Raw genomic sequence first — 18035 nt, 5'->3', positions numbered from 1 at the left:
AAGGTGTCAGAATTTTGGAAATGGAGTTATAGGCAATTACGAGCTGCCTGATGTGGGTGCTGGAAACAGGACTCCGGCCCTCTGTAAGAGCAGCAAATGCTCTTAACTGCTGAGCCGTTTCTCTAGTCCACTGCCACGTTTTTAGTAGGATTTGTCTGTCCTAAACCCCCAGCCATGTCCGTCACAACTTGGACAGTCCTCCATGGAAACACACAGTAAATTCTTTCAGTGCTGTGCTGTTATTAAACCCACTGGGAGCCGTATGCATGCATCTTGAAGCCAGAGACCTTAGATGCGCTTTGTATTTCTTTTTGTATTGTCAAAGATTCCTCTTTGTATTGTCTTTTTGGAATAGTGGTCAAGTACTTGCTGAAAGAATGTTGTCAACAGACTTTCAATCTGTAGCTTTGGGCTGAAGAGATGGTTTGTCAGTTAAAAGTATTTGCTGCTGTTCCAAAGGACCTGAGTTTGATTCCAGGAACCCACAAGTGCTCACAACTGTTGTAACTCCTGCCACAAGAGATGTGACACCCTCTTCTGGTCTCCATGGGTGTACACACACACTGATAAAAGAATAAATCCTGAAATACCTTATACTAAAGGTTGTTTTTAGTTATATAAAAGTAATGTTACCTGTTAGTTATCTAATCAGTAGGAAATGGATGAAGGAGAAAGCTCACTGGAGCACAGGAGCCAAAGCGTCTTCAAAAATTCTATAATCAAAGCCCCATCAAGTGATCGCGAGAATAATTACCAAGGTCCCGATTCCACCCGGCCCTATTTTACAGATGAGGAGCAGGTCTGAGAAAGTCCCTGCACCTCAACCAGTTAAAACAATCGTTCAGGAGTTGTTCTTCCTTCCAAATAAAAAGCACTTTGGCAAGTTGCTGGCCTCATTTTGAAATTTGTCTGAGCCAAAAAGCTAAGTCAAAAATTAAATGGTGCTTGAGAATAATGAACAAGGAGAACTCTGTGGTCACGTCTGCACACAACATGGAGGCCAACTTCTTTACGGGGTAAAGAAAGGTCTCCTTCAGCGTTAAAGAGGTGCCACATTCGGCCAGAAGGAGGGAAGGAACCTTTGATCTGGATGAGGATGAACAAAGCAAGGATCTGGAATCACCCCCAGTGATGAGCACATCACTAAACAGGCCCAACAAGAAGTCCGGGAGCTTTTGAAGGCAGCGCACGGGAGAACTGCCTCACCCCGGGTTGTAATTAGCGCTCTTCCTCAAGGTAATGTGCGATAAAAATTTATCTTTCAGACTTCAGAGACAAGTTGGTTTCTAGACTGTGCTGTCACCAGACACACATTTAGATTATTTTTCAATGGCACCTTAAAAACTTCCATTTCTTAGTGGCAGAAGAGGACAGAGACAAGCAATGACTTGGATGGTCTCCTTTCTTTGAGACTACAGAACACTCAGCGTGAATGGCAAGGACCTTGCTAACTTCTGAATTATATGTAAGATACAAGATTTACTAGAAATACTTTTAGAAAATGATCAATTAAAACTAATTTCCAGTGTGATGAACTTCTTGACTGACTTATTTTGTTACATTTGTTCCTCTCCCTGCCCGTGTGTGTGTGTGTGTGTGTGCGCACACGTGTGTGTGTGTGTGTGCGCGCGCACACGTGGAGGCCAGAGAACAACTCAAGGGAGTTGCTTCTCTCTCTGTATCACACGGGTCCGGGAATCAAAGTGCCACAGGCACCCCAGAGGCCCTAAACGATCAAGCGCTGACTGTTGAACTATGACCAGCTAGTGCTGGCATCCTGGCAGCACCAACAGCAGAGGAGGAGAACAGAGATGCATTTATTCAGTTGGCCTCACAGGATGATCATGTACTTAAGGCATGTGTTTTTCTATGGCGCCATAATAGCTATAGGGTCAGGGACCCAGCACAGCGGGTGTGAGGCTGGCCTAGCATACCAGAGACCCTGCGATGGGGTAGTGATGGACTCAGTCCTAGAATCCGAGCTACTCCCGATGTGGAGCTGACAGATCAGGGTCTCAAACTCATCCACAGCCTCAGCCAGCTAAAGGCCACCAGGTCTACATTAGACCCTCGGTTTGCCCAAGAATAGCAAGATGGTTCAGGAAAGGATAAAGGTGCTTGCCAGCAAGCCAGAAGACCAGAGTTCTATCTCTGGGAGTTGAATGATGGGAGAAGACTCTATGTTTCCATGACAACCTCTTGGGCACTGACACCCTTGTTAGATGTTGTTAGGAATATATACCAGGCAGGCACAGGTTTGTGTACTGTGAGAAAGCAGGAATAAGATGGGTGGGCACCGCTCACCTTCACGAAGCTCATTCGAATAGTGCACATTTTGGTGAGCTCATACACTGTCTCGAAACCATGGTTCACAGACTGTGCCAGCAGCTGAGCAAACTCTTGGTTGTTGAAAATCTTCAAGCTGCACCCACTGGGGATCTTGCAGACAGTGGTGGGATGGAAGCCATGGTGGTAGTTGCAGTTCCGACTCTGCACGAAGATGCTGCTGTCGCTGAGGCATTCGGCATACACTTCTCCGCCAACGTAGTACAGGTGGACCCCTGCGGCAGGGCAAAGCGTGTCAGCCGAGGCAATGCGGCTCTGCACACAGGCATTCTGACACACGTGCACGTGCGCACACACACACACACACACACACACACACTTAGGGAACTACGTTACTCTTGTGTCAACCAGTGTGTTCACGCAATAACAACGTCTCTCAAAAATAATAAAGCATAACACTTTCATTTTGTAAGTATTTACTGTCCCACTTGGCCGGACTTGAAAGTATATTTATTTGCACTCTAAAAATAGGGTGCAATAAAACCTGCAGTTGACTGGGGTATCTTGCCTGTTTAAAATCTTCTGCATTTAGGACAGGGCTAAATTGTTCAGAAAACTTCAGAGAGAGAAGGGATGATTAGTAAACGTGGAGGATTGAAACCCGGGGTGAAGAATTACCACTGGGAGCTGTAAGGCTTGAGGGCTAGTTAAAAACAAAAGCCTTTTAAATAGAAAAAAAAAATGTACTATGTGAAATAAGAGTTTATCAAACTACCTACCAAAAATATTAATTGAAAACTTCTTACAACTTAGAATGCTCGGAGTCTAGGCAACACCCCGCCCTCACAAGAGAAGGGGCAGAGACCTGGATCCCCTCCTAGTGAAGCTGGAAGGGGCCAGGACTCTTCAAGGCTGTCCTCTGACTGCTACATGCTCCGCTACACACACACACACACACACACATGCACACACACACACACACACACACGCACGCACACACACACACACACACACACACGAAATAAACAAAGACAAATCTTTAGAAGGAAGAAGGACCTCTGGCTAAGCCTCATGAGGAGAAAGCAAGCGCCCAGCAAACAGGCAGGTGCTGCAGGTGACCCTGGTGTGGCTTAGTAGCAAAGGCTACTGTGACTGTCTGTGGAACATCACATGGCATTTCTACCGACACATGGGGCTAAGACTGCAGCTTCAGCTCTACTCACTGTGGCAGAAATCCATTTTGTTTAGCACTACAGAGAAATATATTTAAGAGAAAAAATATAGAGAAAACTGCTTAAGAAAAAAACCCACCTCCCCCCATAATAAAGATGACTTTCATTTTAGAAAATTAAGACAATATATGAAAACATAAAGATGTGGAAAGATATTAAGATTCCTTCAGTGACAGGGAAAATGCTTGCTAATTAATAGTCTGCAGCACTGTGTCTGGTTCTGCAGTCACCGAAGCTTCTGGTGTAAATGTTCACATTTCTGTATGGCTTTGTTGCTAGAACTGCTACCAGGCTTCCTCAGCAGACCAATGGTGACACTCATTTTCTATTACGGCAGTCACAACAGATGTCACGGGACAGTTTTTACCAATATCCGTAACAGAGCTTCCTCAAGTTAAAAGCCTGGACAGAAGGCCTTTGGATCACTTTGCCAAACGACTTTCCAGAATGCTTGCGTTGGTTTCCGACGATACCAGCACTGTGTGAGTGCCACGATCATCTGGCCCACACCAGCCCTTCCAGATCCCAAGTTTAAACAAAAGCAAAGTGTTCCTAGCTGGAAAATAATAGAATTATTTTAATTTGCACATGGGGTTGGGCAAACTCTCAGTTTAGTGGCCATCTGGGTGTCTCTTGTGAACTCACTGTCTTGACAACTCACCTATTAAGCCCACTGGGATTGTAGGGTTTTAATCATCTTTTATGAGTTGTGCATTTAGGGCTAGACATAAATAATTTATTTTGCATTTTCCTGTTCTTCCTTTATCTTTCAATTTTAGACATTTTATATATGTGTGTATGTGTAGACAGATAGATTAGATATGTCTATAAATAGATTTAGATATATGTTTCAGCCTAGAGAAGTTTAAAATTCCTTAGTTGAATTTATGATTTTTGCTGAGATAAAAAAACTACTTTTCAGACCAATATATTTTCATCAAGCTTTGGAACTGTTTGTCATTTATCACTCTCATGTGTGTACACACGCAGGACCACGGAGAGGCTACCGGCCTGTGTTGTCACCTAACCTTACCCTCACACGTGTGTACACTCTCAGGACTACGGAGAGGCTACCAGCCCGTGTTGTCACCTAACCTTACCCTCTCCTGTCAATATGAGTCCAACTGTACTTCACTGTTTTGTCTACACACTGATTGGTTTACTTGTAGTTTTACAGTGTTATTTTAGCCCTAATGTCACATTTTTTTGTTGCTGTCCATTACAATTTTTAACTATTCTTATTTACCCTTTCAAGTAATACTGGCATCACACTATGCAGCTTCCACAAAAAATCATATTGTAGCCCAAATTGTTTTAAGTCATAAAATAATACAAAAAGAATTACTATCTGCTTGAAATGTTTTCCCAGTATTAAGCCATCCCTTTAATGAACAGAGGTTGTCTGTATGTGCAGTTTCTCTCTCTGGTACAGCCCTGTGGGAGGCGATGTCACTAGTCGTGAGCCATCTGCGGTTCACTCTCCGCTTTGTACTTGTGGTTCAAATCGTGCGTCCTCTGCTTCTGCCCCGGCCACCATGTCTCCTGTCACCATCCCTGCCAGGATGGAACCATGAGCAGAAATGAGCCTTTCTTCTTTAAGTTGCCTTGTGCATGGTGTGTTGTCATGATGACAGACCAGGGAACGCGGCCATACAACTGTCCAGGTAAACAGAAGGACGCGGACACATGTGAAGTCCTCTCATGCCCTGTCCAGCGTGAAAGGAAACAGCATAGGTCTATGTCTAATGGGAGGTACAAATTAGTAAGAACTTCCTCAAAAGTATGGAGCCAAGAGTTGTTGGCCCATCAGCTTCCTTCTCAGAATCCATCCCAGGAATATTATCATTGGTCAAGATGGCTACATAATGTCTCAGCTTCCCTAATGATAACCTTGGTTTCTTCATCATCTCGAATAGACAGAGTCCACCAATCAGGCATCTGAAGTGACGCTAAGTGCATTCCCAGAACCCTTACTTCTTCCTAATGTCTTAGGAAATTCTACCATTTGGCTTTTTACTACTTTGGGGGAATAGTCACATTAAAATTTAATGAAATATATATTCTTTCATTCTAAATGTGTTGACAGAAAACGTCAGCGGTGTCCAGGCATCTGTGCCACGGACCTAAGTTTTACCACTTCACCTTAGGTTGTCATTTCTGTCTCCACTCCCTTTGGTTCACCGAGTTCAACAATTGTTAGGTTTCCTCTTTGGATCTGAGAATAAATCTTAAAAATCTTCTTAAACGTCTCTTAAGCACCTATTATAATAACGGTTTTACCTGATCCATTGCTGTGGATGCTGATTCTTTCATTTTTCACTTTATTTATTTAGAGACAGGGTCTCACTATGTCACTCTGGCTGGCCTGGAATCAAGACATCTGCCTGCCTCTGCCTCCCCTGCATCAGCTCCCCATACAGCTCTCAGTGTGATGTCAGGAAGGGGGACTGATCAGTTTACTGACTGCAGATTTATCCACTGTAGAAATAATTTTTGCTCTGCAATTGTTTTTATTTGCCTAAAACAGTTTGTGGAGAAACACTTTAAAACATGCAAAGACCTCGAGTCTCATAAAATTTTTCTTCGTATTTTGCTCACATCAATGATCTTTCGTTTTTATTACATTTACTTGTTCTATGTGTATGTATGATTGTGTAAGGGATATGCTATGGGCTATCATGTGTGTGCTGTGTGGAGGTCAGAGGACAACGTGTTGGCTTCTCCTACCATGTGGTCCTGGGGATTGAACTAAGTCTGTCAGGCGTGGTGCAAGCCCCTTTCCCCACTGAGCTACCTCACCAGCTACACAGATGACTCTCACATGATCCTTACTGTAGTAGTTACAAAATGATGATGTTTGTATTCTAGCACTCACTGTCTATTTAGTTATTATTAATTTCTCTATTAGTATGGCTGTATCAATTAGAATTTACTTATTGGACAGAATCTCACAATGTATATGGTCCAACCTGGCTTTGAACTCCCGATTTTCTGCCTTGGGCCTTCTAAGCGATGGAATTCAGGAGTTCAGCTCACGATCACTCCCAGCAGTATCTTAAGATCCACTACTGCAGTTAATTACAGTTGCTCCTCACTATCTCTGGATCTGGAATCCAGTTTCAACTACGCACAGATCAAAAATTACTTAACACGCACAGGCTCTGCCTTCTCGGGAGTCGCTCACCAATGACACAGACTCTGCGGTAGCTGTGACTCAGGGCATTTGACAGGGGAGGTGTGCATGTGACAGGACACACTACACACTACACAGTTTTATATAGGAGGGGGTGTGCACGTGACAGGACACACTACACAGTTTAGGAGGGGGTGTGCATGTGACAGGACACACTACACACTACACAGTTTTATATAAGGAGGGGGTGTGCGCGTGACAGGACACACTACACGGTTTTATATAAGGAGGGGGTGTGCACGTGACAGGACACACTACACAGTTTAGGAGGGGGTGTACATGTGACAGGACACACTACACACTACACAGTTTTATATAAGGAGGGGGTGTGCGCGTGACAGGACACACTACACGGTTTTATATAAGGAGGGAGTGTGCACGTGACAGGACATACTACACTGATTTATATAAGGAAGCTGAGCATCCACAGATTTTATTTCTCAGGGCCCCAGAACAAACCCGCCATGGACAGCTGTATTTTGGTATTTAAACTGTCCAAAGCTGTGTGGTGGGAGTTGAATCCTAAGAGGCACCGCCATTTTTAGAAGCCTTTCTTCACTTTCTGTCACGTGAGATGTGCCAGGCTCACCTGTCCCAGCCTTGGAGGCAGCCACAGTTTCCCTCAGTGGGGAGAAATATCAGCAGCAATGATCTGAACCCCAGACGGTATTGCTACTTTGCCTTTTTGCTTTCTCTATAGACAGGGTAGAAACTACATGCATATTCAGAGGGTATATAGATAGCGTCACATGTAGACATAAGCACAAGAGCATATAAACACATGCCATGTCATTAAATTATGATTTTACATGGACACTTCCAAGGAATGCCACACCCCTTCTTGATTGTATGTTCCCTACTCTGCAGGGAAAGCTTAACCTCTGAGCACTACCCACACATTCAGTCATTGACTTAATCATATAACAAATACATGTAAATGTTAAGAATTGTTTCAATCTGCCACTGATACATAGTTAAGTCGATCAAGAAAGGTTATTTGGGATGGTGAGATGGCGAGATGGACAGAGGTGCTTGCCACCAAGCCTGTTGGCTTGAGTTCGACTCTGAGTATCCACACGGTGGAGGGAGAGAACTGACTCCCACAGCTGTCCTCCGATCAGGGCACTTATGTGCACGTGCGTGTGCATGCAATCAATGTGAAAATTGTTTTAAAAGATATTTCACTTATAACAAAGTGTAAGATAGCATAGTGCCCCACAATAACAAGTCAGTGTCAGCTGATATGTATCAATATCATGAGAACTGGAAAACCACTAAGCTGAAAAACCTCCAATGATTGGAACTATCTCCAGATAATATGAATTTGGAAAATACTTCAAACAGCAGCATCTGGACATTTGGCCTTTGCCACAGGAATGACAGCTGCTTCTAGAAGAAGCAGTGAGGAACAGGCGCAAGGGGGCAAAGCGAAGCTCACCTTTCCCAATGTGTCGCCTGGTGTTCTCAATAGTGGAGTTCCGGTTCACGTTGGAGAGCAGCCCAAGGCAGAAGCGGTTCTTATTGTTGGAAGGATCGGTGAAACCGTCAACCAGCACACTTGTGGAGGACGCGTGGAACGCTTCGCCCACGCGGTTGTTGAGCTCATAGTACACAATAGAGCACCAGTGTTTCGGTTCCTCGTAAGCAACAGCTTGAACGTCTGCAAGAAGGAAAGAAAAGGCTCTATGGCTCACGAGTTGCGCCTGGAGCACCCCCAACCTGAAACTGCACTTTAAAACTGGGTGAGCACCGTGGAATGAAGACAGGGAGGGGCAATGACATTGCTCACGAGGATCATTTTCTATGGGAGCTGAAGAACTTCTGAGTAAGGGTGGCATTCTCCTTTAATTGGGGAGCAGTCTTCTCCAGGGACTGGCAGAAATCCGACATACAAGCTAAGCAAGCCCGGTAACAGCATTTGCTGAATACTAACAACCTATTACTTGCTCATTAACATACAGAAATAATAGAGATTGCTCCTGCTGGCACAGTACCTACAAGAATACAAGTGACCAGTGAAGAAGCCAGTGCCACCAGAACAAGAGGGGCCCGGAGATGTGCCAACGGGGCTGGAGAAGAAAGGAACTGCCTTTCGCAAAGCCTCGGGAGATCTCTGCTTTCCCGAAGCACTGAAAATTAGTGTCTCCCTACCCCGAAGAAGCCGCTTGGCTTCACAAGAGCCAGAGATGGCCGCAGCTCCAGTTTTACGACAGCTCAGGAAGAAACCGTGCCAGCTGGCCATTCCCTCCGAATGAATCATATCTCTCTCATCCAGACTCCATGCTAACTTCCTTCTATTTGCTTCAAGTCATGCCGAGCAGGTGTGTTTGTCTCTCCCTTCCCAGAATGGGCCAACAATGGAAACTACCCAGCTTTACGAACAGGATGCAGCTTGTTAGGCCCAATCTCTTAAGACTGATGAATCTCCAAACAGAAAACGCTTCTAACCGCTTTCCACCAAAAGGCTCGGAAGCGAGGCCTTTCTGCAGCAAGCCTCCTATGCACGCCTTTGAGAGCCCAGGGACACAAAGCACACCACTGCCAACTTCATTATTACTGAGCTGAACCTCACGGGGCCTCAGTGGACACATGTAATAAGTGGAAAGAAAGTCCACCAGGAGTGGGAAAAGGAGGGCTTCCACGTTCTTAACATAACCGGCCCGTTATTTGCTTTATATGCTTACGTAGGTTAGCTGAAAATATCCTAATCCCTTCTTTTCTACATAGCTCTTCCCTGTCACTCTGTTGCCCTTCAAGGAGCAAAGCTTTAGTGATTCACAAGTGCCAACCCCAAAGAAGGTTGTGCCATCGATCACAGAGGAGGCCTGTAGTCAGCTATCCGCATTGTCAAAAATGCTACTCAAGGGGGTTGGAGAGATGGCTCAGAGGTTAAGAGCATTGCCTGCTCTTCCAAAGGTCCTGAGTTCAATTCCCAGCAACCACATGGTGGCTCACAACCATCTGTAATGAGGCCTGGTGCCCTCTTCTGAACTGAAGAAAGAATACTGTATACACAATAAGCAAATAAATATTTAAAAAAAAATGCTACTCAACTAGTGGACATGTGGACACATTTTTTTCCTACAAAAGGTCAGAAGGATTTTGTGGTCTTTCCCAAAACTATTCTACTCTGCCCTTGTAACAACAACAATAAAAAAGAAAAGAAAATCCAGCCATGGATAATACGTTAACAAATGGGCACAGCTGTGTTCTAATAAAGCTTTATTTATAAATAAATAAATAAATAAATAGATAAATAAATAAATAAGTAAATCAGACAGTGGGCTGATTGGTCTGTCTACAGGCTGTAATTTGCTGACCCATGCTCTGGAAAAACCATAATACGTAACAACAGCAGAAAAGTCAAAACCTGGTATTTCCTTTGAAAACACCAGGTGATTTTTAAATTGGCTTACTTTAATTGATGATTTAAATGGGGAACATTTTTAAAGCTTTTCAAAAGGAAAAAGATCTTAAAAGTAAGTCTCTATTTGGGGCCACGAAGCTCATCTCATCAGTACCGTTACAGAGTATCTCACTCCTCAAATAAAAATTCTAAAAGTGGGTCAGAGAGGGGCTGTTCTCAATCAGACTCCTTTACCTGTCGACTCCCCACATCTAACGATGACCAAGACCCACAAAATATAGAGAGCCTATAAAGAAACTCCAAACGAAATCACAACTAAGTTTCCTTCAGATTACCATCATTTTTCAAATTTATTTTTGGAGCAGTTGCGGTCACACAGGACTTCCCACAAAATCCGCCACCAGAGTGACACATTCAGTATCACCCAAGGACCGAGATGACCACATTACCAGCCGAGCAGAGTCGGCATTAGGGCTTGCGCTTGGTGCTCCGGTCACACATGCGCAGGGCATGCCGCCATTGTTACTACACTGGCATGCAGGCAGCATAGCGTTTAAATCCTTATCAAGCATTAGCAGCTCTGGCAATGCCTGAGCTACCTCTCATTCACTAAAAACGGGGTTAAGAACAAAATAGACAAATTCAGCAGGAACACTGCCCTGTAATTTCAGTGTGCTCCACACACTCTGTAGAGGACTCCTTCAGAAGTTACTGACTGGGAGCCGACTTGCCAGAGCAGCACGGCATCTCATGGCAGGAGGTGATGTGTGTTTGGTGTTGGTGATGGGTGACAGTGATTCTAGGATCTCATTCTTTGCTCCCTTAAGCCTACTCAGCTTGCCGTGGTGGCCCAGGGAAGCAGGCTGGGCCGTCCACCATGTCACTCCCGGGCTGACATGGGCCTGACCCAGAGAGGGACCATGAACTTCAGTTCTGCTTGTAAGTGCTTTGAGGGAGGAGGGTAAAATCTTGTCATTCATTCACTCATTCATTCACCTGTTTATTTTTTATTTTTTGTAATGAAGTTAGGCACAAGTACAGAAAGAGGAAACAAATGTCATCACTCGTTTCAGTGGCAGATAAGGGCCATAAAACAGATGAGGCTACGCGTGTCTATTCTGATACACAGACAACTGTTAGGAAACCCAACTGTAGGAATTTCTGCTGTGATCACCCATGGGAGGCTGCTTTGTGCTACTGCGGATGGCCAGTTCCTCTGGGCTCATTACAGACACTTCTGGCAGCATGCATCTCTTTATTAACTACTGAAGACCTGAACACATGACTATCTAAATAACAGACATTTGTTATGTAAAACAGGACTCAATAACTTCCTCCCCCCATCTCTGCATGCCCAAGAGATCTCTGACAACCTCATGTGTATATAAGTATGTGAAACAGCTACACAATCATAGATAAATAGTTTTAGTTATTTGATATATATGTATATATAAATGTATATATGATTATATGTCACATATGTATCTATATATCTCCCTATATCGCTTAACCATTTGCTGAAGGTGAAAAAAAATTAGCATGCTAAGGACAAAGATATGCTTGCTTTCTTTTTTTTACATAAACACAGAATCTTGGCTGCATATTCAACACTGGCGGATATACAGACACCTTCAGTTGTCTTCAGAGCTGACTGACAGTCCAGTTTCCTAACCACTAATGCTGGAAACTCACTTCACCTAACTGCATAAAATGTACAAAACGGCAGGATACTGCCTGAGGCCATTTCAGAGAGCAGTGACGATGGGAGACCGCCACATTCAATCCCGAGATCTCCATGGGTTCCACTGGGCTCCAAACAACAACAGCAAACCTGTTCTCCACGTCTCTCGAATAGCTGCCGTTTTAAGGTCTACATGACTGAAAGTGACATCCGGGCATACAGACAAGAACCTCTAAAAGGGAGTACGCAGCAACTCATGTTACCTCCTCTGCTGACTTCTGAGGGCAGCGAAGGTGCCATCATATTCGTGTCCATTGGCTGAGAGCCATCCTGGGCCATGGGGTCTTCAGGAGGCAGGTAAGCAGGCGGAGGGGTGTCGGCTACAAAGAGGGAAAGAAAAGTACACGCTTCAGGCATATATACTTATCTCTCCGACAGATTTTGTGTGCCTGTTCATGTGCGTGCCTGCTCATACGTGTGGCTGTTCACATGTGTGCCTGCTCATGTGTGTGCACAAGTATGTAGGGGTCAGAGGATGACAGCTTTAGGTAAAATCTTTACTTATTGTGAGGAAAGGAGCATGTCGGGGTCAGAGCATAATTTGGGGAGCTAGGTCTTTCCACCTTGTGGGGTCCAGAGACTGAATTCAGGTTTTCACAATGGCAGCAAATGCCTTTGCCCACTGAGCCATTTGGCCGGCCCTCACTTTTTGGGGGCGTGTGGTGGAGAAGCAAGGTCTCTTGTGACCTGGAGCTCTATGGGCAGGCTAGGCTGCTCAGCCAGTGAGCCCCTGGGATCTACCGGTCTTCCTGTGCTGAGGTCACTAATCACTCAGATTGAATCAACCTCCTTACCGAAAGACTGGCCTACATGGTGGTACATGTCTGCTATCCTAGTAGTTAGGGTGTGGAGGAGGAAATGGAGGGATCAAGGATGACCTTGGTTATATCAGGCCCTGCCTTACCCTTCTCCCCAATCCCCCAGAAAGATTAGATGCTAAAGACACTGGACTGAAAGCAGAGTTTCTGAAAACAATCAGACCCCCAAACTTTGTTTACAGTGACATTTCAGTGAGAACAAAGAAAACAAGTCAGTCCCAGGAGTTCCCTGCCCACCTAGGATCAGTCGAATTAACTCCGCCAAGAAGAGCACTGACGAAGACAGCCAGGCAGCAGACTCTGAGAACCCTCAAGTTTTCACTGGTGTAAAACTGCCAGACAGGGTTTGGTAAGGAACTCTCCCAGGCCCGACAGCAGGGAATTTGTTCTCTGGACTTGCTAGGACCCACTAATTGAGATTTGATTTCCCATGACTTTAGGCAATCTCCTTGGACTACCTTTGCCCCAACCATTTAAGCAATGACAAGCTTAAAAATCCCCAATAACAGAATATGAGGCAATCAATCAGCTCATCTCAGCTGTCTTCTGTTTCAGAATTTACATCGGACTCTTCTGCAGAGTTTCCAGCAAATATGATTACTGAAACCACACGCATGAATGCAAGCCTGGCATTTTCTCACTGTGAAACCCAGGGCATTCGTTTTCCTGCACTTGAAAACCAAGTTCCTCATTGGTCTGTAAGTTTACCCAGCATGCACAGCAGAGCCTTGAGAACAAAATTTACTGGAGGGATCCAGGAATGCTTGGATAAATTCTTAGGGGCAACCGTGGAACCCAAACAACAAACTCCGCTCCTTCAGGGCTCCCTGGCAACTCCTCCCACCCCTGACCCAGGCAGAATCTTAACCCAGGTGCTGAAAAAACGAGCCAGCCAGTCTCCTGGGCTCTTCTCAGACTTCTCTCCTCTCAGTCCAGCCTCTTGCTGCAGCAGGGAGGTTAATCCTGTATCCCTCAACGCAGGGGCGTAGGCATTAATCCTACAGGATTAATTAATGTAGGGATTAATCCTACATTAATCCCTGGCAGTCAAGGACAGGAAGGAATTCTAGCGATTGTCTTTGGCTCTCACTGGGGCTAACCTGGGGTTGCCCCTGCTCGAAGGTCCTCTGAAACGGACCTTTTCACTACTAACTGGTTCACCAGACCCAATGGGCTTGCCAGGAAATGGGTGGATAGGAAGACCGGATATTATAAGTTTGGTTATTAAAATAATCTTTCTCCCATCTTCATCCCAAACAGAAAAAACATAATAAACAGGATGAAAAATAACTCTTTCAAAAGAAAAAAAGAAGCAATAAAGCGTGGGTCACTTCCCAACTTCTGAAGGTTAAACACGGATGTTGAAGTAAAATTTAATCTGGCCCTAATATTTGAGATGCTTGTTTACTAACCTGTAATTTGAAAAATACAATCTTCTAACTAATTACTTGTTTTGATAACTATTACACCATCCGTTATGACTAAAACGGGAAAATAACTGCTTTTTGTCTTTGCTAAGTTAAACAAGCAGATGTCTCCAGCACTTCTGTTGCAATTCCTTGTTGTTAAAAGTACATGTTTCTTGGGATGACATCACCGGCTAAATGAATCTAATTAAATGGGGGGTGTGATCCTTTGGGAAATAGCTTTTCTGCGGCTGCACTGCCAGCAAGCGTTCTTCGGCGTCGGAAACGCTGGCTGAAGCCGCTTCCCGGAGCAGCGCTGTGCTTAGGACATTTTCCCCTTTCTTTATGGAGAGCAGGGACTGGAACAATCGTGCCACTCACTCGGGAGGATGCAGCTGTCTTGGGAAGGGACAGTAGGAATCAAACAGCCATCCTCTTCTGCGGCTGCATGGCTCCTCTTGCTACACGGATATTCTCAAGCACTGGCTCACAGGGTTCCATACCCCCACCGCAGGCCACGCCCACCATCTCCCCAAGGCAGGGGCCCAGAACACCCCTTCCTACCTGGCATCTGGAAAGGGCTGCCCGGGTCTGAGCTGGTGGGCGAGTGAGGGTAGGTGCTGCTGCTGCTGCCTGGAGAGTTGGGGTAGCTGCTGGTGGGCGAGTGGGGAAACGGGTGGCTGCTGGGCTGCTGGAAGGAGTCTGGAAACGTAGCGTTCAGCGGCATGTGAGGCTCATTTTGCCCCAGGTTGCGGAACTGCGCCAGGAGGCTGTGCTGAGGGTTATACTCACTGTGTCTGGGAACCAGCACGGGAGGCAGGACTGGGAACAGAGAGACAAACGAGAAAGGTGAAAATCGGTAATTACCTCACAGTAAGCGAGGTCAGATGACCTGAACTCCATCCTGCTATCAGAGGGATAGTGACTCTCCACTCCAGAGTACAGCCTAGATCACAGGACCCCAGCCTCTGGGCAGCGCCACTGGCCTGTGGACCCAGGGAAGCCTCAAGACACAGTTTCAGATTGAAGTTAATTGCTTTATTCTGTTTTTAATTTTTCTATTCACAAAAAAGCTAAAGCATACTTAACACTATACATCACCAGCTAGCCAGATGGCTTCATGGTTAAAGGGGTTTGTCATACAGCTGGAAGACCTGAGTTTGTCCCTAGGATTCAGCTAAAGGTGATGGGTCAGAGTAGATTCCACAAAGCTGGTCTGACCTCCATATGTGCACCCCTCCAAGCATCTCTCTCTCTCTCTCTCTCTCTCTCAGACACACACACACACACCTGGCACTGTAGCATACACCCACAATTTCAGTACTCAGGAGGGCAGCTAAGACAAAGGGATCCGAGCTTGGAGTCCAGACTGGGCCACTCCGTTTACATGTGTACACATTGCCACCGATACTCTCACCTAACGGTCTGCTAAAATCTGAGTTCATATGTATTAAAAGATATTATTACCAGTAAGTGTTTTAATCGACACATTCACTCCTTTAAAATAAAAAGCAGTGAACTGTGATCCTGTGACATCCGAAGGCCAGCGAAGGAGGTTAGTTACGTGGCCTCTGAGGTTTAGGGATGTCCTGGCAGCCATACTTAGAAGCATCCTTTCTGCAAGGACCTGGATGTATGTACTCACTTCTCCGTGGTACTCAACACCGCACAACAGGGCCAAGGAGGACGCAGAAGTTAGTTACATTTGCCAACTAAAAGCCCCAAGACAGGGGGTCTAAGAGGTCGGTACCCAGACAAAAAGAGTTGCCTGCTGAAAGCCAAGAGCCCGAGGTGATGAAAATCAGCACAGCTAACTCCAGAAAACCCTGGCAGAGCCACCACCATACGGCAACCCGGAAGGAATGGGCTGCCCAACGCTGATTCTAGAACCCTACCCAGGAGAGTGCCATTAGACCCCAGATCTCCTCCAAGGTCACCAGGTGGCTCCCCTTAGTGGCAAAGACCTTCGGAAGCCCTCCTGTCTTGTGGTCTCGAAATGAGAGAAAAGAAACATATATTAAAACTGAGCAAGAGGAGAAAGGTGATTTAAACTGGCTCCTGTGAATGGTGACCAGGACCACGTGCATTTCCCTAAAGAAATGCTCAGTGACACTGGAAACGGAGTTGACTTTGGGAACTCCAGGAACCCTCTTCCTGCTGGGCAGTGAGTGCTTCTACTGGAAGGCATTCGTCGCACATGGATTATCACTGACTTAGCTGCAAACTGTTGGTAAAATAGATTGGGAAGTATTAAAATTCCTCATTCTCTTCCCTTCTCTTGCTCCAAACACTTCCCATCCTACCCCAGGGTTCTCTGAGAGCAGGTGATGGATGCTGTATGCCCCTGAACTCCACAGTGGTCAAGAGTAACTGCTACACAGCAGGACTAACTTCCACACATACATGCGACCATTACAGACCGCCTCTCAACATGGGTTCCTCTGACAGTTCTTTATAATTAAACCCCACAATTCTTGGCTACCACACTATGCAGGTGACATTATGCCCTTCTCGGGGTACAAACCCAGAGGCCAGCAACATATGCCTGCTTCCTTTCAACTGCTTGGTTAGACTACTGCCCAGTTCACCCACCATCCACAGCTAATCCTCCAACTGAGTAAACCTTCCACTTCTCGTCGGACTTCACCAACTCTGAATGTAGATTTTGCTTGAACCAGCGTTTGCTCAGATGGTTCTTTCCTTCTATTGTCCTTACTTTTTGGTCAGAATTCTTTCCTGAGGAGGGGGTCCCCATCTCCCGCCTCCTGCTCGTCTATGACAGCCACTGACATAGGTCTGTGAGTTCCTGATAAATGGGCTGAAACATTCCTACTCTTGTCTATTTTTGTGGCTCACCGTGTCCCACCACTGGCCACTGTTTGCTCTTCATGCCTTTTCAAGCATGCTGCCACTCTTGAGGCATTTCTCTAGTTTTCCTGGCTTCTGCCTCCCTTCTCCCTCTTCATCCCCGGGGCCCTGGCTCTAAGCTGTGTGTGCAGAAACGCTTTGCAATGCTCTCCCTAAGCCCAACCCATGTCCACCACTTTTTATTTGCCTTCCTTCATTATTATATATTTATCTGTATTAATCTTTTGGAATTTTTAAAACAGGATCTCATGTAGACCAGGTTAGCCTCAAATCTGTAGCTGAAGATGACTCTGAACTCCTGTCCTCCTGCCTCCACTTCTTACACACAGCGATTATTATAGATGAGTCAACCTGCCTGTCCCAGTTCCCATATATTCATGAATCCCTTAAATTCACTAATTTTTTTCAAAACTACTATACTCATATCATCTTATGAACTACACCTAGGGATTTATTTTCTTTTTCTTTTTATGTGTAAAACACTTGGACTCCTTTCCATTTGCTCAAAGTTTGTCTGGGTCTGACTCCCACCTTCAGTGTTGAGCTTATTTGCACCGTCTGTGGTCAGCGCTCACTGACTTCCCCGATTCTTTGTAATCCAGGAAACACTAACACGGTTCTGAAGGTCAGAACAATTCCTCTCCCATCCTTTCTGTTCATTTCCCTCATTCTAACCTCCACACAGGGCAGCCACCAGGTTCTTGTTTCTTCATTCTTCTTGTTTGTGTGTGTTATGAATTTGAGGTTATAAAGTCTTGCATGCCCATGCTGAAGGGAAGGGCTCCCCCTGCGCCCTTCTGGGCGTGCAGAGTTTCCCAGTTTATTTACGTTTCTGAGGCACTGGTTTTACTTGTGATATGAGGAATGTATCTAACTGTATCTTGTTCTGAATGGCTGGTTAGCAAGCCACCTCAAACGCCACTGATTAAGAGGCCATCTCTGTCCTGCAGACCGAGCTGCTACCTTTTCTATAATCTCCTGTGTGTGCTGTGTGTTTTCAGACATTTTGTTCTGCTCTAGTCTGCGTCCATGTCACTGCTTTTTTGCTGTTGTTACTGTTTTTTAATTACATTTTGGTAATTGTGTGTGTTTGTTTGTTTAGTTTTTCAAGACGGGGTTTCTCT

The 18035-nt window shown here is 45.3% G+C and overlaps 1 protein-coding gene across 1 annotated transcript in view; it reads right to left on the bottom strand.

Moving 5' to 3' along the window:
- Positions 1-18035, bottom strand: part of Smad1 (SMAD family member 1) — a 61601-nt gene that overhangs the window by 4498 nt on the left and 39068 nt on the right. Inside the window, exons 3-6 of the mRNA XM_048450255.3 lie at positions 14608-14865; positions 12023-12139; positions 8150-8371; positions 2305-2561 (exon numbers count right to left, since the gene is read on the bottom strand). Of these exons, the coding sequence (XP_048306212.1) occupies positions 2305-2561; positions 8150-8371; positions 12023-12139; positions 14608-14865 (854 nt within the window). The remainder of the gene's footprint in view (positions 1-2304; positions 2562-8149; positions 8372-12022; positions 12140-14607; positions 14866-18035) is intronic.

This window comes from Myodes glareolus, chromosome 22 (assembly GCF_982192425.1).
Source record: "Myodes glareolus chromosome 22, mMyoGla1.1, whole genome shotgun sequence".
Taxonomy (NCBI): Eukaryota; Metazoa; Chordata; class Mammalia; order Rodentia; family Cricetidae; genus Myodes; species Myodes glareolus.
The sequence above is the reverse complement of the archived record's forward strand: the minus strand, read 5'-3'. Positions and strand labels throughout refer to the sequence as shown.